The following is a 22,684-nucleotide window of genomic DNA, read 5'->3' as shown; positions in this document are numbered from 1 at the left end:
TCTGCATAACATTTATATTTCTCTCATACATGCCACACTTGTGCTGGTGAAATCAGTCATCACGAGCCTTCAGCAAAGAGCTCATATACAGCCATCCCACATGCCCTCCACTCAAAGCTTTCTACTAAAGAGTCCAACAACACCATGCAGCAAAACACAGCTTCTCAACGGCGACATCAGCTGAGCAAGATTCTTGAGAGTGCTTCTTTGGGCAAACTCTTTTCTGCAGTGCCTGCTGAGGCCAAGTAATAACTGTGCAACCACCACATGCCCCACATGTCCTGACCTGATGTTTAGAGAGGAAAGGAAGGTGGTGCTGGTGTCAGCCCTTCAGTTCATGCAGCTCTGGGCTTCTAAGATGAGAGTGAATCGGTGAGAGGCCAATTAGAAGGCCATGTGTGACAAGAACGCTTGCTGCTTATATCTGAGCAGCTAAGTTTCAGCATCCAGCCTGACCAGCTCTGCTGAACTGGAGGTAAAAGGCTCCATTATCCGTCCCCTGAGGTTTACAGCTCCTTCAGATGAAGTGTCTGTTCACTGTGCAGATTTCTAGTAAGAGAATCTGGAGAAAGCTCTTCCTGTTGTTTAGACAGATTGTGCCTTTTTATTTAATTTTATGCAATAAGTCATCTGATAATAACATAATATCAATGGAAAAGAATGAGACCAGAAGACGGCCTCCTGCTTTGAAAATAAACATCTTGGCTGCACCAAGTCTTTTTACTAGCAGCAGGAGCCGATTATACAGCCACTGTTCAACTCCATTGGCTTTATCTCAATTAATGAATACTGAGAGAGTTAGGCACGTATATCAGCTTCTTCAAAATTATTTAAGTCTCTCCTTCTCCAGGAAACCTGCATTAAGGCTCTTTGCCCCCCTCCTCTCCACCCCCCAGCCCTTTTTTTAATGCAGCACATTTTATCTACAAAACAAGGACATCTCCTCTCCAGCTAAAAACATGACAACAATAATAATGAACTTAATCAGATTATTCTCAGCTCCATTAATTCTATTTAGACTTGCAAACAGCAATTAATACACAAACAGGAATATTAATATACTAGTTGCCCAGTATCCAACACAGTTATTTTTCTGTGGAAACTACTATAACCACCACCAACAAAAAAGCATTACATATATGCAAATCTAGATGACTCAGTCCTAGTCTGAATGCCAGAGCACAGGGCTGGGAATATTACAACACATTATATATAAAAACAACAACTAAAAATAGTGATTAAAGGGAAAAATTGACCCAGCACTGCAAAGTTTCTAAAGATTATTTGTTGATTCTTATAGCCTTTAAAATCGATGGCAGCACCTAGCCAGGTGTGCTATACCCCAGCACTGGCCAAAAGCAGATACCTAGGCAAGACTGAAAACATGAGTGCCCTCTCAACCCAACTTCAGCTGAAGGGATTCCTAAGGTAAGTGTGATTCCTACATAAATTCTAACTTCCAATGCATTCTTCTTCCATGGACTACCTGAGCCCCTCCATTCAACTCATGGTCTCTCTTGGTCACTTCTTTTCTGAATATGGTTGGGTACACTGTGGTGAAACTAGCTTTAGCTAGAGAAATCTTAAAGTGCTTCTGCCTCATCTGACTCTACTACTGTTAACATCAGAGAGTATCACCCAAAGAGCAGAGGCAGCAAACCAGAGAGTGTGAAGTGTCCATGCACTGGCCCTGGGAGCCTTCAAACAGGGCATCTTCATCTGAGAGGACAGCATCAATCCTGGCTCCCAGCTGCCTGCCCTGCCTTCTCCAGCTCATCATTCTTGTCGTGTATATGGCTCAACTGATCACGAATCAGCTGCTACAGTTTACAGCCAAGCATATTAAGGGATACCAACATGTATTTCAGACTTTTAAAGATGTTTCTAAGGAGCCATTATTGGTATTAAAGTGTTATTGAGCCGTGCCACACTGCAGTCCTCGTGTCGTGATTTTCTTTCCTGCTCAGGCACGCAGGACAGTCCCAACATCAGGGACCAAGAGCTATTTCCGTAGATTCCTGATCATAAACTATGACACAACAGTGAAAATTCACATGGGAAGGCAGAACATTTGATCATCTCCCAACCAGCTGCCTAGTGTGATGGCAGGCTCAGAAGTTAGACTGATTTCCTTTTGAAAAAAGGAAAAGGCACTCACGAACTCTCAACGACTGCCTAACAGCAGGGAGCTGACACATCAGCAACCCACGGAAGTGGCCACCCTTCCAACTCAAGCCTGTGACAACACCTGCTCTTCCTCCTCTTCAGCATTTCGCTTAGACCATTCACTGTTATTTATGGAGCCTTAACAACTGTGATAGCTGGTGGGGCTGCCAGAACAGAGCCTGATTTCACCCGGGGGAGTAGACTGTCCCTGCTGGGGGAAGTAGGAGGGACAGAATGTCAGTCCTGCACTCACCGTTAGCCTCTAAATGAATGTTACTGATTAACGAAAAGCTGCAGGAGCCAAGCAGACAAGGACAACTGAAATGGAGAAGCAGCACAAAAGGGGCATTTGTTCAGTCTCTCAGGGTCAATCTACTTGTTACCAAACATGCTCCAGAGCTGATTTGGGTTAGCAAATTATTACAGCACACAGCTGGCATTAGCGTCAGGTATTTGCCCTTGGCCTTGCTGACCTGTTTGCCTCCTTGAACAACTGTGAGACTACTTTGGTACCTGAAGCCACATCTTTGTCACCTTCACAGCCAGCCAAAAGAGGACATTCATCTTGTGTGGTGTTAAAAACTCATTCTCTTCCCTTATTGCATTTCTCTGTTACAAAGAGAGCTACCCGGTTCTATCCTCTCCTTCCCAGAAAATCAATAAGGCATTCCAAAAATAAGCTGTTGGGTGGTAGTATCAACCCGTACATACTCTTTTATAATACATTCTGCCTCCAGACATAAACATTTCTTATTGCTTCCAATCTCTGCATCTTCAGCCATAGCTACATAACTACTTCCCTATCAATTAGTTGCATGGCAAGAGGCAGCATTTGGCTAAGCACATGGCCATACGTTACAGCTTCTGTACACAAGACAAAGATTCTCCATTTCAGAAAATAAGAACCAAGAAAAACAAGTTCTTTTGCAAATCAGTGTCATTGCTTATCTGTGTTTTATCATACACAGAACCATACAGAGGAACTATCAAGGGGCAGAGAGGGTAGGAGAAAAGAAAAGTTAGCTTTGTTACCTAAGCAGCAAACTTAGCCCTGAAAAGTACCTTTCCTTTTTAACACTCTCCTTGCAGGTGCCCAACTATGTTTTTGTTAAGTCACAGTTCTGAAAGCCACTTTTCCCCCCATGAGGTCCAAATTGGAGGCACCCCTCATCTCACCAACCACTTCAGACTAAATTAAGAGCAACAAACCTGAAATCCATCAGTGCTTCAGCTGGATGCCACTGTGACACAGGCATATTGCTTTAAATGGAACAGGTTAAACAAAGCAGTCAAAATACTGCATTTATAATGGGAAGGGAAATTCATACTTCTCTTTGTGGCTGTTTCCATTCATTACCCTTTAAATTAGCTTTGAAGAGACTCCTATTTATAGCCACCATTAAGAGGAATAAAAAAATATTTGTTGATAACATAAAAACAATATTCTAGATTCAGGAATACAGGCCCAAAAGCCAGTTTTAAAAATGACAGCTCAGACTGCACACTGCTATTGCCACAGTTCTGTCACTTAGAGAGGAGAACAAGATTCAAGAGCACTACATTCAAAGCACAATAATCCAAGGACTTCTGCTGTTCCATTTGATCAGTTATTTCCACCTAATGGACAAGACAGAAGAAAAGGTTCTGAAGGCTCTTCTGACAAAAAAAACCAAACAAACAGCATACATGTGCACTTCTGATTGGGGTATAAATGCTTCTTTGGCAAGAACATTGGTTTTCCAGAGCTCCACACACATATGCTTTGCCCCACTGTATGCAAGCTCCTCTGTTCCAAACACAAGCTTAAATTCTCAGCCGCTGCTCCTGTGTGCCCCGTGCCAAAGCCAGTCCCAGCACTTACCAGCACTAAGCACTGCATTCTCTTCAACCACTTTGGAGACATAAGCATCAGGGTTAATACAGAAGTCACTGGAGCCCTGCACAGATGCAAGACAAAAGGGAAAAGGAATATCAAAGAACACCGGTATCAAAGAGCAGTTGAGCCAGGTTAAGGTCAGGGAACCCTCTACTATAGTGGTGCTTCCGACACTGAAGTCTCTCATAGCCGTCCCCACTAGCACCGCTTTACACAACCACAGCAGTACTAGCTAGAGCACCACACCATGAAGGAAGGAGGAGCGCTGTACTTTTCATCGATGCAAATTGTTAGGACAGCTCCATAGAACAAGACACACTATAAAACAGGCACAGTGTAAAATTCATCTTGTGTCTGATAAACCTGCAGCAAAGGGTGGATGGGACTTGGATCAGAGCCACTTACCACAGCGACAGCCAACTCCAGCCCCAAGGATCCCCAGCTGACAATCAGGGCAAACACCCCAAGCAAGCACACCCTGTGGGAGACAGACAGATGGCAGATGTAGCAGCTTTGATTCCAAGCAGATCCTTCCACAAGATGTATTATTTGGAGTCCAAAGCAGTTACCAAACCCAAGAAATTATCAACCACTGCATCTTCAGATAAATCACCCCATTTCATATGTTGTGGAGAGTAGCAACCAGAGAAGTTTATGTCCAGCTGTTGGTTTCCACATTATCTGGCTCTGGGGCCACAGGGGAAGAAGAGGGAGGAAGCAAAGTCTTACCCTGCTTCTAACAGGGAAGACAAAGGTACAAAGACACAGGGGTGGCTGTAGGGAAGGCAGATTGGTAGATGGATGACTACAGTCCTACCACTTTCACTATTCCCACTCTGGACTTTACTTTCCAGGTCCAAAGATATTCAAAGAAAAATATGCCGTATCAAAAAATCTCCCACAAAAACCATACTTTGTGGTCCAAAATTGAACAAATCCCTCCTGTTTCTAGAACAAATGAGGTTGTCAGGTTACAGACAATAGGAGGAAACATTCAGCCCCTGTCTGAACACCTGACTTGGTTCCAAGCTTCGTGCATGTGAACAGCACCTAAGCATCCCACGTAGCCCCAGGAGAGAGAGAGTCACCTGCAGGCAAACAGTTCAGAGCAACAGCTTAGGTACCTACCACTGCCACGTGAGTCCATCTCTGCACAGATTTAAAAGTTTTGTTCTGACAGCTGGACCTCATTACTGACAGAAATAGTGGGAAGTTTGCTCTCCAGCAGACACAAGGCAGAGGGATGACAGAGCAGAGGTCTCAATAACGTTCAGCTAGCACACACCAGTTGAAAAGGCTTTTGCACTTCCCCAACCAGCACATTAACTCTTCACCTTTGCTGTCAGTGTAAGTGCTAGAGATATTTAGGCAAACGTGCTCCTCAACTCCCTCAAGTATGGGGATGCAGACTAATAAGCAGTTTTCTTTTATGTATCCCTATCTTCAAGTAAAGGGATGCTGGCTTGCTGTCTCAGGGATCCTTTTTTCTTCAAGCTTTGAAACACAAGTAGGCTCCCTCCCACCCATACCCTGTAGAAAACAAAACAAAAACCTGTTCATAACCAAGATATTCTTTATTCAAACCTAGTGCAAGTATCTCTGTGAGGAAGGGACATACTAGTTTTCTGCTACATATGTCTCATTAAAGACTACAGCTTTAAATAAACCTATGGGTCTCTATTTTTAAAAAATCTATCCCTCAGTTTACCAACTTATTTCAATTCTAAGTAATTCCTATTCTGTGAAGAGAACCTGTGGCTCATCTTACAGAAGTAATGGAGCTTCACTAGACTGACCACTGCGCAGCACTCTGGAATAATACACTAAAAACTTTATTATGCTTTTTCCAAATGGATGCAAAAATTATCAGCCATGGATCAGCAGGGTTTTGTGGTTTTATGACATATGGACAACATGGCTTGGTGCCTCCAGCTGAGCATGGTAATCAATAAGACACATTTGTTGTTTTATTTTAACTGAAGATGACTGGGTCAATAACTGATTGCTTGGCTAAAAGATCTAAAACTGGCATTTCACCATCTTGCTTGGCTGTGATACGCTTGCTTCTTTATGCCATGTGCTCCCTTTGGGGAATGCCTTAATATGAACTTCTGGCTAACATGGAATGAGATTCTAATTTAAACACTGGGTTTACCATCTGTGCATACACTTGGACTTTTGTCTGTATAACCTGCCAGGTATGAAGTCATCTGGCAAATAATACATCTGAATACGCATTCCAATTATTAATGGCATCACCATGTACCAGGAGAAACTCTTGGCCATGTCACTTGTCAAACTGTCACTATGTTTATGATACCAGTACGATTGCCAAATATACCAAGATAAACGAGTCTACAACGTACGGAGAGGAATATTTTTTTCTTGTAACGGGGCCTGGGCATGGTAGCATTTGCAGTGCTTTTTAGAAACAGACATGCATTAATATTGCAGTACCATGGCAACAAGACTCCTCCTCATAACTGTACAAACCATTGCTTGTCCTCAGTTTAACATTTCTTCAGGTGTGACAACTAAAGGTAAACAAGAGCAGATCGTGACACAAAAGGCATGCTACCAGGTTGTGTAGACACATGCAATGCTTTCACAACTGTAGAGAATTAAAGGGAGATTTTTAAAGCCTGTAAATTTAAGAGAGGATGATCACATTACTATCTCCTACCAAATGGAGGCTACCAATGCTACCCAGCAGAGGCAGACTGCCCAGATGAGTTCCTCATCTTCGATGAGAGAGCAATGGACAACAGTACCATTGCATTTTATAACTCAAGAACCTTCCCGTGAACATCTCTCATACCTAGCCCTGATCCTACCCACAGAGATACGCTCTACAAAGTCTCTACATTGAGAGGCAAATCTAAGATGTTCAGTCTCAGAAGTCCTTGACAGCAACTGACAACAGTCTAGTGGTTCAAACTAGCAGGCACTTGCACTGAGCTGGCTTTCCTTATGCACTGTGACTGGGTCAGGACTTACCCCATGAGAATGGCCCTGGAGTTTCTAATGAGCCCAAAGAGCACCAGCAAACATATCAGGACATGGAACAGGAGCAGGCCCAGGTATCCCAGCCACCTGCAGCAAACAAAAACATAGTCTGCAAAGGAAAACTGGTGTACAAAAGGCACAGATCAAGAAGCTAGTGTGACTCATGGGAAAAACGTAACCATTCTTTTCTTCAAGTAAAAGCCATCACTAATGATTAATCTCCAGAAAGCTCTGGATATTTGCTGGGCCTGGAGTCAAGGCAGGTAAAAGCATTTACACAACATGCCCAGCATACAGAGTTATTGAGAAATGAGACTGCTAATCTTCTTCTAGTGTGAAGTTATATGCAACTGGACACCATCAGGTGAAGAAGAGGCACTGCAGCTTCTTGAACTTCCTAGACATTTGTTCCTAGAAAATGTTTCAGCTATTTATTCCACATGTGTGGACAGAGGTTTTATTTTGTGCAACAGAGCTGATGAAATCTTTTATTAAATAGGCTTAATAAAAAGGAGTGGTGTTAACTTACAGAAGCAGTGCAGCTTTTTTTACTCTACTTAGTTAACGTCATAAAACTACAACACACTTATTAGGACACACAGTAGCTATCTCTGGGGCTGTTTTTCCTCCATGTTAGAACACAAACTACAGATTTTACACATGGAGAACGTTTCCCTTCAGCTGGTAAGAAAAGTTAAGAAAAAAGTTGCTCTCATGCATTCTGATTTAAACTGAAAGCAATTTTGCTGCAAGAAACAAATCAGCTGGGTGAGCCAAGAGCACCGGTAGTAATATATAGAGCCTTTGGCTCAGTCACCCAGAACACACACATCACTGCTGCAAAACAGGTCAAAACAGATGCTACAATCACTACACTACAGCACGCTACACACCTGTACCAGTCATAGAGGTCAATCTGAATTGCCAGCTCCTCCAGAGACAGCTCTTCATTCTTCCAAAAGGGGATCTCAGCTGCCTGCCTGACCAGATCATCCAAGAGACCCTGCAGTTTCTGAATTACATGCAGGTAGTCTGTCTGCTTCGAGAACATCTCCTCCAGGATGAGCAAATTTGGTTCCACTGTTTGGTTCAGGGCCACTGCGGTATCTAGTACCTATAGTTTGGGACAGAAGAAGGGGGATAAAGTAGAAAAAAAAAAAAAAAGAAAAAAAAAGAGGAAAAACAATTAAAGGATAGGAAGTCAAGGAAGTAAAAGAGGATTCATTCTTACAAGCAAGTCATGGACAGCTTCCAGATTACCAGTCCTCTGGTTTTAAGAGTCTGACTGCTTACCCTTCAAAAGCAACTTACAAGCATGATAAAGTAAACTGCTTGCAAGTAGCCCAATGAGGGCATCTCAGCTGGGCCTTTAACACATGTAACATTTTGTGGCCATCAGGATTCCAGTATGATACCATGAAATTACAGGTAGCACAGGAACAGCTGATTGTACTAAAATTATACATTTTACTAAAATACTTGTCTGCTTTGGCCTGCCTCCTCTTCCGGATGTGGAAGAGAGCCGATCAGAAGCTGTTTTTAAACCTAGAAAAAAGACGACTTCATTTAACAAGCTGTGTTGTCTTTGATATTTTTAGAAGAGCTGAAGAAATCACCACTCCATTAATGGAAATTTTAGCACATCTCTAAGCCCAGAGACTAACAAAAAATAGGAAAAGATACAGGCACAGCCAGATTCAAGAGAAAAGGTGCTGAACAAGTCTGCTTATTCCCACACTCTCCATTTGCTAGCGTGTCTCTCCTAGTGCTTACCCGGTCTTGGACACCTGCCACAGTGCGGTTTGCATGGCGGAGCGAGTACGTCAGCCGGTGGATGCCGTCGCTGGTCTCTCCATTCCCATAGAAGCCAACAGCAATTCCAGCACTGCAGAGAAAGAAAGCAAGAAAGGGTAGAGTTAAAGCTGAGAGGAAAGCTATAGAATGCATGCCTTTCTGCTACAGCACCCCTGGTAGTCACATCAGCACTTTCCACAGAAAGGGAAGCCTCATGCTTCCCAAAGGGTAGCTGGGGTAAGCATGCTCCTCAACAACCACTAAAAAAATTCACCTGTAAACATCTGCCTATGTTTTCCACAGAGCCAGTGATTCCCTGTATAGCATCCATATGATGAACAGCAGAACACCACCCCTTCTCAGGACGTACATTTCATTTATGGTACCATAATGAAATCTATCCGAAAACTGTTAACAGAGTTCAGACCTAGCCATGGGCAACCAGAAATCCTGCCAGCCAAGAGGCTTGCCAGTGGCTCCTGCAAAAGCTGCCATTACTATCAGGAGATGCATACCTTCTCTGGATATGAAATAGTTTTGCTACATTTTCTTAAAAGCAGGACACAAAGAACTTGCATTGACTACCTGCCCGTGGTGGTGGTTCCTCTAGATACAATTTCCACGGCCTCTTCTCTATACTGTGAAATATCTATGAACACCATCTATCTTGATTTATTTTCCCATTAGAAACATTTGTGTCACACTGATTCAGAGTACTGGGAAGGAAGGCTTAATAACTTACTGGGACAAAAGGCCTATTTATTTTTAAAGCAAGTGAATTTCAAGCTTGCAGACACAATTCAACTCCAGCTGCTTAGCAAATTACCACCTATCAGCTGATTTGCCATAACTGTCCACACATATCAGTCTGCCCCAATTATAAAGTAAACCACATTAGCTTAAGCCTCACTTAAAGGAGGAAGATCCTGTAAATGAGTTGCAACCAGGAGATTATCTCATGTAAGTCAGCGATACATCTTCTATTAAGATATCACTGCAGGAACTCACACGTCTTCTTCCCAAACCCATTTTTCCTAATAACAGAGTAGGAAAGAACTTGTGAAGGGGTCATGCAACTAAACTTATCATGGCAAATAAAGATTACCAAGATACAAATTTCCTATTCCTGTGTCATATTCAGCTTCAGAGCACTCAGTATCTTTTCTGGGAAGGTTCTCAAGACATCAAGGTTGTGTTTGTGCTAGTTTTGATGTAAATCTGAAGTTGTTCTGGATGAAACATTTAGTTTCTTCACAACAACTTTGTGCTTGGGTTCTAACACTGCCCTCACAAAGTTGATCTGAAGGAGGAATAAGAGAGGAAGGAAACAAGCCAAACATCTTTCAGAACAAGTAAGTGTAGTGCCTTTGTTTAACAGGAAGGGTCACTAGAGGACATTAGGCATTCTTCACCACCATCACTGGCTGGGAAATGAACCCAAGCAGGCAGGCCAGAGTGGGCTTTGTCTAGATAACAGACCCTTGCACAGATTCGCTATGGCACATACATAAATCTGCCAGCCAAACAACCGTTTCTGCTCTCACTCCTCTCCTGCAGGAAGACAACATCCATCCCTCTCCTTTCCCGGGCTCATCGACTTCAGAAAGAGTGAGCAGTGAGCAGAACAATATAGTTTGCCTGGTTGCATTTCTACTTTCTCCTCATACGTACAAGAAATAGAAGCAAAGATCAGGCAATGGAATTGGAGCTACTATGAAAATCTGTGTCAGCCTCATACTTTTTCCAACAGTTGTATCTCCATAAATTATAGAGAGCTTGGCCCATAAAAGCCTCAGTTGAAGAGTCTTCCAGGGACAGTAGGCAGCCTACATCGTACACAGAACGAGAAATAGTAGGTATGTAACGCTTAATATTTAGTGGTAACACAAGAACTCAGTCTCTTTCTTCATGAATGTCATTCCTCAAACATTTTCCAAATGCAAATGATGCTGATAATTAAACAGAGAAGAGCCCTCTGCATTCCTCCCTGGCTGCAGCTATTATCAGAGCTTGATAACACACACCTAGGATGCAGGGGTAGAGTGGATAAAGAGAGACACGTGGCCCCCTCCCTCCTGAACTGGAGAGATTGCAGATCCAGAGTTATGCTCAGGATGAGGCAACTCAGCATCCCATCCCTTCAATCGCAAACCTCTGGCTTGAATTGTCCCTTGTTTTATCAGAGCAAACAAATTCAGACAAACTCTTTCACTCTCCTGAGCAGCAGAAAATGTCAACAGTTTTTTCAACTACAGACACCAAATAAGTTCCAGAACATTTCTGACACTGAATATGCAGATCTGACCCCTTTAATTGGTGAGAAATTTTTATTCAGCCTGTCACAGCTACTAGAAGCCTGTTCTTTCAGCAAAGACTTGGTAGGTGCCCAAAACCTGCTGCTTGACTCTCAGTATTCCCAGCACAGTAGCGCTGCTTTGGTGGAAAAGACTCAGAAACAGTACTCTGAAGTAGCAACAGTCATCTTGTCCTTAAAGATGCAGCACAGCTAGGTACATTAGCCAGTTTACTCAAAGGTACCATTTATGAAGTGCTAGCAACTACAGACAAATAACTTGAAACTCTTTGTCCTATTCAAGGCAGAACTACTCCAGCAGCCATCCACTGGCTTCCTCTCCAGCCCTGTACGAACCCCAGCTTCAACTGCCTTTAATACTCAAGGCATAGTCACTACTCCTGCAAGAAAACACTAGAGCAACAGGAATTGGGATAAAAGCCATTTAATTCAAGTTACAAATCCTTCTAAACATGCGTATCACACATTCACTGGAAGCTACACATAAAGCATTAATTATTCCATTACTGCCCAGCAAAAGCCAGCTCTGCATTCATGCACTGTGCTACCAAGGGCCACTTACACAGCCATTCCTTCTCCTAGGAGCAAGCTGTACAGTTTTGTGGCAGTTCCCCTTTCCACCACGCTAGAGAGGGCAGGAAATCATCCCTGAAGCCCAGAAGCTGAGGCTAGGGGCAGCTGCCCAGACCCACGCTGTGACTGAGGCAAGGGCAGAGCTGGAGGGCAGACAGTGGGGTATCTGCTGGGGGGAGAAGAGGAAAGAACTGTTGCTGTTTAGTTTTCTGTTTGCGTTTGGCTTCAACTAAATCCAACAATTGTTTCAAATCCCTGCCTACACACGCTGGTATAAGTTCCTATTGTTTAAAGCAGATTTAAGGATTTGCACTAGTTTTTAACTACCTTTTACTTGATTAAAGGGAAACAGAGGGGCTCCTTCTATTTAAATGTGTTCTTTTAAAGTAAAAATAGATCAACGCATCTCAACTCAACAGTGTAAGTCCTCGAGGTCAGGACAAATCACATGGTTCCTTGCACAAAACCCAGGAGGCTCTGTGGCCTAAGATATAGCAAATCCGTCTCCCAGTACAGGGTGACAAAATCATCACCCAATGAGGAAGCCTGCGTTTCTGTCACGCAGTGTGGATACAAGAACAGCATTCCTGAATGACACAGCTTTTTTCCACCCTAGCACCCTCTGGAAGATACTCCAACGCATTTTCAATGCTCCTATAGGAAAGTCATCTCCGCTTCTGCTATTCTGGCTTCTGTCACACTCCCCTCCCTGGCATACTGCACCCCCTCTCCTCCTGAATCCATATTGTCCCAACCTCAATTCCTCATCCTAAACCTACCTTTGTCAGTCTCCTGTTGCTTCTGCTACTCCCACCTCTCCCCTGCCTTCCTTCTCACTCTATTTTTGAATAAAAAAATCTTAAAAATCCAGTTAAAATATCAGTCTATCAGGCCATTTAAAAAGTTGCTCCTACTGTTCAATACTGCATTTAAAAAGCCACTTGGCTATTCAGTCATTTTGGTAAGTTTTAGGAAACCCACTTATGTTAAGTCAAGAAAACACCACACTCCTGATCTTAACACTATCATCCCCAGTGCACATCCACAGAAACACACTAGAGAGACAGGACACTCTACCATCTCTTCGAAGAGTTAAATGACATGATACAGAAGAGCAGCATGCCATGATTTCTATGTATCCCTACAGATACACTGTACGATTTAAAGTACTGCAGGCTGTGTACACACGCTTCAGTATCACTTTTCAGCAAGACTCAAGAAATTCAAGTCTGGAGAATAGCTTTCCTGTTGTTTGTATGCAAGAGCCACATGGGCTTAAGACATCCCTTGATAAAGAACCAGAAAAGAAAGTCAAGTGTAATTCTGAAATAGCTTGCAATGCGACCTGCAAAAAAAATGTTTTCCGAATTACACAAGGTATACATGAACAGTAGAGCATTAATCTGATACAGAGAGCATATACATGACTTCTGGTGGTGAGACCCTGCCATTGTAATACCACACACACACAGTGGAAACCCCTCTGGGTACCCAGTCACCAGTCTGAAAAGATGAACACTAGCCATTCACATCACATCCTTAGAAATGAATAATCTAACTATACCAAGTCATCTTTAATTACAGGAACTTCATAAGGAGAGCCCTTTTTAGACTGCATGTTCTCGGGAGGAATGTTAATTTGTCTGTCTAATTACCACCTTGCACTTTCACACCAAGGGAAAGCGCTATTACTGGCACTTGAGAAAGAAAGTTTTCACCATCTATTTTTACCCATTTCTTCCAGATACCCTCATCACGAAGCTTTATAACCACCTTCAGAGCTGAGCTCCATTCTGGGAGAGTTAGGGTCTCCTAACTGGTGAATGAGATGATTTATAAGACAACTCCCCATACACAGAAACACATCAAAATTGGTAAGGATTAGAAATGAACTAAGTATTCAAGGAATAATCTAGGCAAATCACTCCTGCAGTTTTGTGGCTAGAACAACTGGGAAGACTCATTAGAAAGACATTTTGTTGGAGAGCTCCTCCTGTTAACCAGTTACACCATCCTGCTGGCTCAGCATTCTCCCTTTGCTCAGCAGGAAATAGAGAGTCATTAGGAAACAGGGATCCACAGCACTCAGCAGGATTCACAGCACAAACAGCCCTGTGGGATTATGTACTACCTAAATAAGCATGTACTAGGCACAGTTGGACTTAACTAGAGTTAACTAGTTCTCAGCTAGGAAAACAATAGTCCACAGTACTCAGACAGACCAGACCAGCTGCTGTTCGGAACCTCTCGCTGCTTTGGCATCCAAGCTACCCCTCTCCCCTTGTGTGCAGTGGTACAAACTGCCTCCCAGGTCAGCCGACTGCCAGGCAGACATCCAGAATAGCCTTATTCCCCACCACTCTAAAACATAACAACATCTGCCGCTCTGGCACTTCTACGTGTAATGCACAGCTAGGACAGGATATACCCAGTGGACTAATCTGTAACTGGTGGTATCTAAGTGGGACTTCCTGCTACCACAGACTAGATTCCTTGCTTGTCGGAAGCTGCATCTGCATTCCCAGCCAGATGCTGAGTACAGAGCGCCAAGAGGCATCAGTTCAAGTGCACTGTCGTGTCCAGCTGCTGCAAGAAGGGCAGAAAACCAACCTCTTCTTTGCAGGAGAGTGGCAGCACTTGGACAGCAACTTCACTCCCCACGGATGGTCCCAACCTGCTGTTGCTCAAGCATGCTGACTTCAGAGTGGAAATTTAAAACAATTTCAAAAGTCAATGCAAATATTCATCCAATATCACTGTAAATTCAGGTAGAATTTAGTTTTAAGGGTACTCCTGTGTTTAATACTTGCAAAAACAAACGGTACACCAAGGATGGGAACCAACTGATTTTGGGGAAGTCCAAGCAGTTCTCTGACTTGTGGACTTGATTGGGAGTTGCATCAATTTTACCAGAATGTATATGCTGACCTTCCATCTTTAGATTCTCTCACTCTGGAGGACACACAGAATGGCTCACCCTTTCTACAATTAAAAGGAAACAGAACTATCACACTCTGCAGCAGCTGTCTTGGACATATACAATGCATAACAACAGCTAACAAGAGTCTGTAGCAGCAGCACAACTATAAATAGCATCAGCTAGAGCTTCTGCAAGAAAGGGTTAGGACCACAGCACTTTCAGTGGATTGGAATGGATGCAGCTGAAGCTCTTGAGATGATTAAAAGAAAGGTGAATGAGGCTGAGATTTCTTCTTTGGAAGTTGCTCTGTGGTTTGCCTTTCCATTCCAGGCACCTGTTTGCATTCAGCAAAGCACAGAAGAGCTCCCTGCAAAGACAGGAATACTGGCTAGTGCACTAGCTCTCCTCAACACTGAACCCTGCCTCCACAGGCAAATCCATCCCCAGCTGCTAAACTCACAACATAGTGTCTGCTCTGCAGTGTTTGTTCCAGTATTTCAGGGGTTTTCTATTCTCTTAAGTATGTGCCTCAAAAGAGCAAATACACGAATGCATCAGTAGCACAGTCTAGCCCTTGAACAGCTAAGCCTGACCTTCAGACAATATGCTTACCTCCAGAAAGATCACATACCACACACACAAAAAGATCCACCACCTATCAGCAGGTTAATACAAAAAGTGAGGCACAAGACATTGCAAAATACAATCTTCTTGTCATCTCCTAGGGGCCTGCTCCCAGATCTGTCAGCCCTGCAGAGGGACAACTAAGAGCACCTGGAGTCTTGGGCAAGAGTATTCCAATGTATTCCAATGATGGCTGGAATCGGTAAGAAATGCAGTGCTTGATCTCAGGGCATATGTCCTTAGAGCTCAGAGTATTCATTCTCCTCAAGTCAAAAACAAGTCCAAGGCTCCTTCCAGAAGAGTCTGCAAACATGTCCCTGCTTTCAAATGCCCCCATCATTAACTTTCCAAGAAATGTGATCCTCATCTGTGTTGCCTAAAAAAACCACCAAACCATGCAGAAAACAAACAAAATGTAAATTCTCACCTTTTAATTTCTTCTGCACACATTATCCACTAACTAACTACTTTTTCTTGTTTTTCAGCAACCCTTCTTTTCACCTCACCTACAACATCTTCTATTGTTCAGTCATTACATCAAACATTGTTGACACCAGCACCATTACTAGCAACCCTTAGAGACAGCACATTAGTACAGATAATGAAATGCAGCAGTGTCTTACACAGGCTGCAAAATCTGAATGTCCATTCCAGTCAAATACCAATACTTCCAAACCCAAAAGAATCATCTGTGCATCTTTCTTGCTAATCTACTCTCCCACACATTCTTTTTGGATGCTAGATTCTAAGAAATCTCCACCTAGACCTGATAAATATTTCAACGGTATCCACCCTATTTAAGTGATAAGCTGTTGAGGGCGCAATGTCCTTGATCTACCACTTGCAAAGTATCGAAGAGCAGGGCATTAGCTATTCCTTTTCACATTGCTCAAACCATTAGGCAGTTCAACAAGTGGTAGAAAGGAAGAAAATACATTACAGATATTTATAACATATATACGCCAAGAGGAATGAGAGATTACTGACATTAACCACAGACACAGCATACCAAGCGTGAAAATGCACGCACAGGATACACCACTCCCAAGTAACAGGGAAGATCCCTTTCAGGCGTCAAGCCTACCTGCACACGAGGGTAGCGATGATGACACACCATGCTGTACAGCAGCAGTCAGCATTTAGATGTTCTTCGCTCTTCCGATGGCGGCAACACAGCCAAAATGAGTAGAACAAGAGAAAGAGCAGGTCCAGAGCGAGGCAGGAGAGCGCGATGCCACCCAACAGCAACAGGGCCTGCAGAAAACAGAGACAGGAGTCACATCTGACCAGGGCACAGGCACAGAAGAGGATCCGAATCAGCGCCTAGATGTTCAAGGGCTCTGCAACCAGACAGCACTGAAGGCATACATTGAAAACAAGTTGATTTGTGGTTTTTATATGTTTTAAAAATACAAACAGGAGGTTTTTAGCCCCACTTTCTCCCCTCTCCGCATCCCACTCTATGAAACCATGTTCTGTACCTAAGCAGTAAATAGCTGAGCCATTTTGTCTGTCCCAGTCTGCAAACAGCCTAAGTGAATCAGGGAGGGTTTCCTCTTTACTTCTCATCAAAGGTCAGCAGATTTAAAGAAAAAAAAAAAAAAAAAAAAGTTCAGCCAGCTGCCTCTATCTCTACAGTTCTTTAATCTTCATGAATAAATATGCAGGCTTATTCATTAGAAATCCAAGTGCATGAGTGGGTTTGAAAGGGGGTGGAATTTATTATACATGCGTGAGATTGATTTAAAAAAAAAAAAAAATCCCCATGCAATGCTTTAGTTCAAGGTAGACCTAGAATAAATGCTAAACCCTTCCATACACCATCCACATATATAGGTACAACAAACATGGATGCTATAAGACACACTGGCTTAAAGCTGTCACAAGCTGAGTTATTGTGTTATACCTATTTCTAGTCAGACATTCCAGAGAGGAAAGGGAAGCAATAAGTGTTTAAGTTCATTCCAATTTTCTTCTTATTCAAAAAATCCTGGCCAAAACCCAAAAATGCAAAACAATTTTGTTAAATAAAATAATTTTTTTAAAAAATCCATTCTAACACCAAATCTAGCCACACTTTCCCATGTGAATGAATGAAGTATTTTACCCATAAGCTTTTTTGAATAAACCCTTGGTAGTGGTGACAAATGCCAACTTATTAGAAACTAATTTGGTATCTGGAAAGGGTCTAAGTCACCCACTGCTACCCCAATAGCAGGAAGGCAGACACAGTTCTGTATCAGCAAACCTAAAACAAAGGTTTGTGAGGTTTTTTTAATCAGTATCTCTTTTCCTCCCCATGCAGAAATTTCTTAAAGAACATTTATACGCTTCCTCCTGATTGAAACAATAACTTCCTTCTGGTCAAAGAAATGAAACAAAGAATGCTGCAATTAAAGCAAGATTCTCAGCAGAACTGGTGACCATTTCTAACAAGGTCTGGTAGTAACTTGCTCTTCGTAGGCTCTTCTGCCCCTTCTTTCCCTGGATCTGCTCCACAGGTACTCCCCTGCTGAGTTATTATCCTGGCAAACTATATGAGCCACACAACATACTTTCCAGCCAAGCAAACGTCAGTGTGTACAGACCGCAGGGCCCATCGCCATACATAACAAGATTCACACTAGTTAAACCTAACTGCTGCATGACAGATACTCCACGTAGCCGCGTGCTGTTTGCGTTCCCAGCCTTAACAAACCCACCCAAAGCCCATCAAGCACACTGGGATGGGGGGAGCTTACAGGTGCTGCTTTCCCAAACTAAAATGCAGAAACTCGGTCCCATTGTAGGCAAAGTGAACTCTGAAATCTTTAGCAGAGAAGAGTGGGGGTGGAAGGGAAAAAGCCCTCTCCCCCTTTCCCATGATTACGCCAGATGGTGTGTGCGCTGTTTGAGCTCCTGAGCAGAAAGGGGCCTTCGAGAGGGAAGCTGCGTTTGGAGCCCCACGTTCTCCCACTTCTGAAGGCTTGCCATGTACGAGCACTCAATACTAATTTGGCATGCCAAAGCTCCTCAGGGATATTCTTTATTTTTCAAACACGTCAGGCTGCTGTAATGCAAAGCTTTCCTGCACTGCTCGCCTGCACTTCTTTCTTCGCACCCTCAACCTTCCTGCACACGCTAAAAAGCATTACCACTGGAAAGGCGAACTCAACTGAAAACATCCTCCCAGCAACCCTATCAGCAAAAAACTTGCACTGCCCCTCCAGATGTAGGGGAACAGCCCCCATTAAAAAGAAAAAAAGCAAAGACTAAAAAGACAAAAGAAGCAACCTTAAGTTCTTGCTTTGAAGGGACACTTAATATATACTTTAATTTATGCATCTGGCCAAAAGGACTTGGCTGGCCACTACACCACGATCTGTGTTTCATTTTCCAGAGAATATTTGTTTTCCATTAATGGATATGTGCCATGACAACAAGTGAAATCATCCAGCAGAGTAGTTATTAATCTTTCTGACTGATGAGTCAGTTTAGGACCCAAAGACTGGCTGGCAGTGAAAGCCTGGTTTCAACCAAAGATATGCCTGTGCCTGCTTGTCAGGATTAAATGACAGTATTTTAAAAAACGGGAGTTGAGGCTGGATAAACCCTCAGACACTCTATCCTGCAACAGTAAATCTGGGACTCGGTTATCCAAGGCCACATTATCCCGAGTAAATGTAAAATTATGCACTGGGCCTTTTGCCACGAAAGAGCATCAATTCATCTTCGAACATTTGCTGAGCTATCAGAACCTTTACAGCAAATGAGGCATGAACTGCCCTTACAGGAAAATGGAGACAACTTGGAGGAGCAACATTTTACCACTGTGCTGACACTAATGGCAGAAGTGGAGACAGAGCAGTCCCTGAAAATGAGTGTAAATCCAAGTGGTATCAGCCAGACTGGCAGCAGACAAAGCTACAGTGTTAGGAAGCACTTTCAAAATAAAAGGCAATAGCAGTACACAGGGAAATAACCACGAGCAGAATTGCTAGCTTGGAAAGGCACCATGAAACTTGAATACACTCGGTCTTGTGCAGGTACAGTGCCCAACAGCCTGCTACACTGTTAATCGCCTTTCTCAACTTCAGCATGGTTGCCAAGATTCCTGGTATTTACTCTCTCAGTGGGAGTAAACAGCCAAAAAAGGGGCAGAAAACATCTAGGTCTCCATGCATGGAGAGGGACACCATCACAATAAGAAAGACAGGGCATGGCAAAAACATCTCCTGAAAAAATACCCGGAGGCTGGTTAGTTCTTCCATGTGGTGTAAGGGACCCATAGATGCTAATATTATATCTAAGGACATATATGTAGATCAGCCTTCAGTTAGCACAGTCCTTGGTCTCTGAGATCATGCCTTATGTTACTGTGGATCAACTAAACCAATATACAGCTTTGTCTACAGGATGAAAAATCTCCATATAAAACAGCTGCTTTCAACTTGCAAGTTCCAAACAGCGATCTACATCATTAGTCATCTGAATATACCTGTGGACTGTGATCCTGGGAGGCTAATTTTAGCTGCTGAAACTGCACTTAAGGGATATATACTCCATCCCATCCTACATACGTAACCAAAGAGAAATGATGTATGTAAGAACATGAGAGAAGGGATATACAAAATACATTTGAGTATATTTATTTAGAAAGGAAAGCCTAAAAAAAGTCATGATGCACTGTAACACAGGAGGTAAACACTGGGTTGCATTCCTATGAAGTGTCAAGGTTTAGCACTGCCTTAAATGCTGTTTGTTTGCCACTCAACTGTACAGAGCGTTGGCTTAGGGACCCTTCCTCACACCATCAAGTCCCCTCTGCCATGAAGGTTACTTGGCACAAGAAGTCCTGGCAGCAGCACAGGTTTAGAAAGTTAATTCTGAATACAAATGGACTCAGAATATTCCATGGTGTTTATTAAGTACAAGTTTTGCCTATCTCAACCTAGCCAACTTCCAATTACCACATTCTTTAGACCTTAACTGTACTAACAGCAGCATGGTGCAGCAAGCATCTCTTCACATGGAGTAGATGATAGCTACTTCTGGATAACACTGCTATTTTACTACTAGGTAGAAAGGCCACTAAAACCTCATTAAGAAACCTGAGAGTAAAGCTAAAGCCTTCAGGTGGTTCCTGAAAAGCATGCGATTTTGCTTTTAATCTTCCATCGGTAATTTTAAAGTTATTTCATCTTAAAACTTCATAAGTCCAACCCACAGAACAAAATAGCTACAGCTTTTGAGCATCTCAACAACACAGCTGTCTTAATCATTGCCAGATTGAGAACTGTTTATAGTTCTACCTTAAAGCTAGCTTTTGCCAAAAGAAAGCTTTCCACTGAATCTGCAACTAATATTCCTTCTGGATTTCCATGCAGTAAGTTGAGTTTGTGATAATAAAACAGAGAGAAGAGGTTAAAGGAGTGTGGGAAGAGAGAAACGTTCACCCAGAAGAATAAATGAAGTAAACTGGGCTGCTGCCAAAGGAGCACTCATCTCTATTTATTCCATGAAGGACGGAAGTCATCTTAACAAGAAAAGAAACTGCTGTGGGATAATGTCATGCCTACACTACTTCCTACACCGTTTTTTTGCAGACTTCAGGAACACCTCTAAGAAGCTTACATACTCATAGATGATAAGTAGCTATGTCCCACCAAACTGCTTTTTTTTGTAACACTGGCAACATGAGGAAGACACTCTGACCCCATCATCAACTTGTTCTGAACACACTGTGTGTTCATAGACTTGATTTTAATTTTGGAAAAACGCGTACGCGGTGTTTGTTGAGATACTTAAATGTCTCAGGATGTCATTCATCCCACAGCCTCTACAGAAGGATGCAGGCTTTGGTAGGGAACACAGCCAACCATGTATTGGCAAGTGTAACATGGGGGGAGGATGTGGAAACCACTGCTGATCTCAGCACTAAACCATCCATATCTCCTCTGCCCGGGGGACAGGCCTTCCCAGGCCAATTACTGTACTCAACACAGTAGAGGAGCAAGGCTGGGCAGGAAACGTGCTGTGGAAGAGGCTTTTCCCACGGTACTGAAATGTATTCTCCTGTGTGAGGAATCCCTCAGCGGCATGGAAGAGCACCATGGAAACAGAGGACAGGTTCCACCATCTCATGTCCTTATAGAGACATCTTCCAGAGAAAGCACACTGTTAAAGGAGTACAGTAGATTCTATATTTTTATTTTTATATACATACATATATATATATATAGGGCAAGTCCACACTGGAGCAAGTAGTATGCCTTTTGCTTTTTTTGGCTATGGGCTTTCCCTTCTGAAAAAGAGAAAATGCAAAGGATTATGTCATGCTTTTTTTAAAATCACCTTAAGACAATACATTAGAGCAAAACAGATCTACAGTTGAAATATCTAGCATGACTAGATACCTCAAATCTATTTAACCAAGTTGGCTAAATAAACAGGATAGCTTCCTCAACCCTGAGAAGCCATTCTACACAGGCAAGGGCATTCCACAGTTAATTGGTATTAGAGCAGTGAACTAAAGCCACTTTAATTACAAATGAGTGAGTGTTCACACAGGGTTTTAATGTAGTTTAACTAGAATGGCCTTAATTCAGTGTAGTTTAATTCACTTTAGTGTATTTAAAGTGGTTTAACTAATCTTCTTTGAATTTATTCCTCCAGTTAATTCAGATTAATTTCTCAAGTGCCCTTTGTGCAGGCAACCACTGAGAACAAGGCTAGGTTGATTAAAGATTCATCATCATTTCCTCCATACTAACATTCTGACCCCTTATTCCATAATTAAAAGACTTTCAATGCTGTCTTTATATTTGGTCCAATTCACAGAAGCCACCAATGCAGAGGCCAAAAAGACACAACCTTGCTGATGCAGTAACCAGCACACAATACAGCCATCACCAGAGTTTTGAGAGCTGTGGTTAAACAATATATAGCACAGGTACATCTGCACACCTCAACTTCCACAGGTTACATGGGGCAGGTGCTACAATTCATCAGAGCATCTCATATCACAAACCAAAGAGGAACATAAAGCACCAAGTAGAAAAGATTTGCTTAACAACTGGGTTGGAATTTTTTTTTTCTGCCCACAAATGCAGATGTAAGCCACGCTAATCAGCAGTGAACACTGGAGTTCTATTGGGTTGAAGTCAAATAACAATCCATTTATTCCCTTAGCTGTTACCAACTCAGCTATCTCCATCTTACACAGCAAGGAAACATTCCCAGAGGTAAGGGGGTCCTCTAAATTGGATGTTCTTATCCCTAGTTTCTTCATAATGCTGGCTGAAAGCCTCTCTGCACTACAGTGATGAAAAGAATGAGACACTCTCACCAAATTCAGTTTCCACTGACAGGTCCCCACAGACTAAATCTTTATTAAATGAGGCTTAGCTCAGAACTGGCAGCTTGTCAAATG

General features: G+C 42.7%; 1 protein-coding gene across 5 annotated transcripts in view; it reads right to left on the bottom strand.

The window, feature by feature from the left end:
* TTYH3 (tweety family member 3) overlaps nt 1-22,684 on the bottom strand; it is a 79,254-nt gene that overhangs the window by 22,675 nt on the left and 33,895 nt on the right. For all 5 annotated transcript variants that reach the window (XM_074919835.1, XM_074919837.1, XM_074919838.1 and 2 more), the window contains exons 2-7: nt 16,358-16,527; nt 8,822-8,933; nt 7,942-8,162; nt 7,040-7,135; nt 4,448-4,520; nt 4,028-4,103 (exon numbers count right to left, since the gene is read on the bottom strand). In XM_074919835.1, coding sequence (XP_074775936.1) covers nt 4,028-4,103; nt 4,448-4,520; nt 7,040-7,135; nt 7,942-8,162; nt 8,822-8,933; nt 16,358-16,527 — 748 coding nt within the window. The remainder of the gene's footprint in view (nt 1-4,027; nt 4,104-4,447; nt 4,521-7,039; nt 7,136-7,941; nt 8,163-8,821; nt 8,934-16,357; nt 16,528-22,684) is intronic.

Source organism: Athene noctua, chromosome 15 (assembly GCF_965140245.1).
Source record: "Athene noctua chromosome 15, bAthNoc1.hap1.1, whole genome shotgun sequence".
Lineage (NCBI taxonomy): Eukaryota > Metazoa > Chordata > Aves > Strigiformes > Strigidae > Athene > Athene noctua.
The sequence above is the reverse complement of the archived record's forward strand: the minus strand, read 5'-3'. Positions and strand labels throughout refer to the sequence as shown.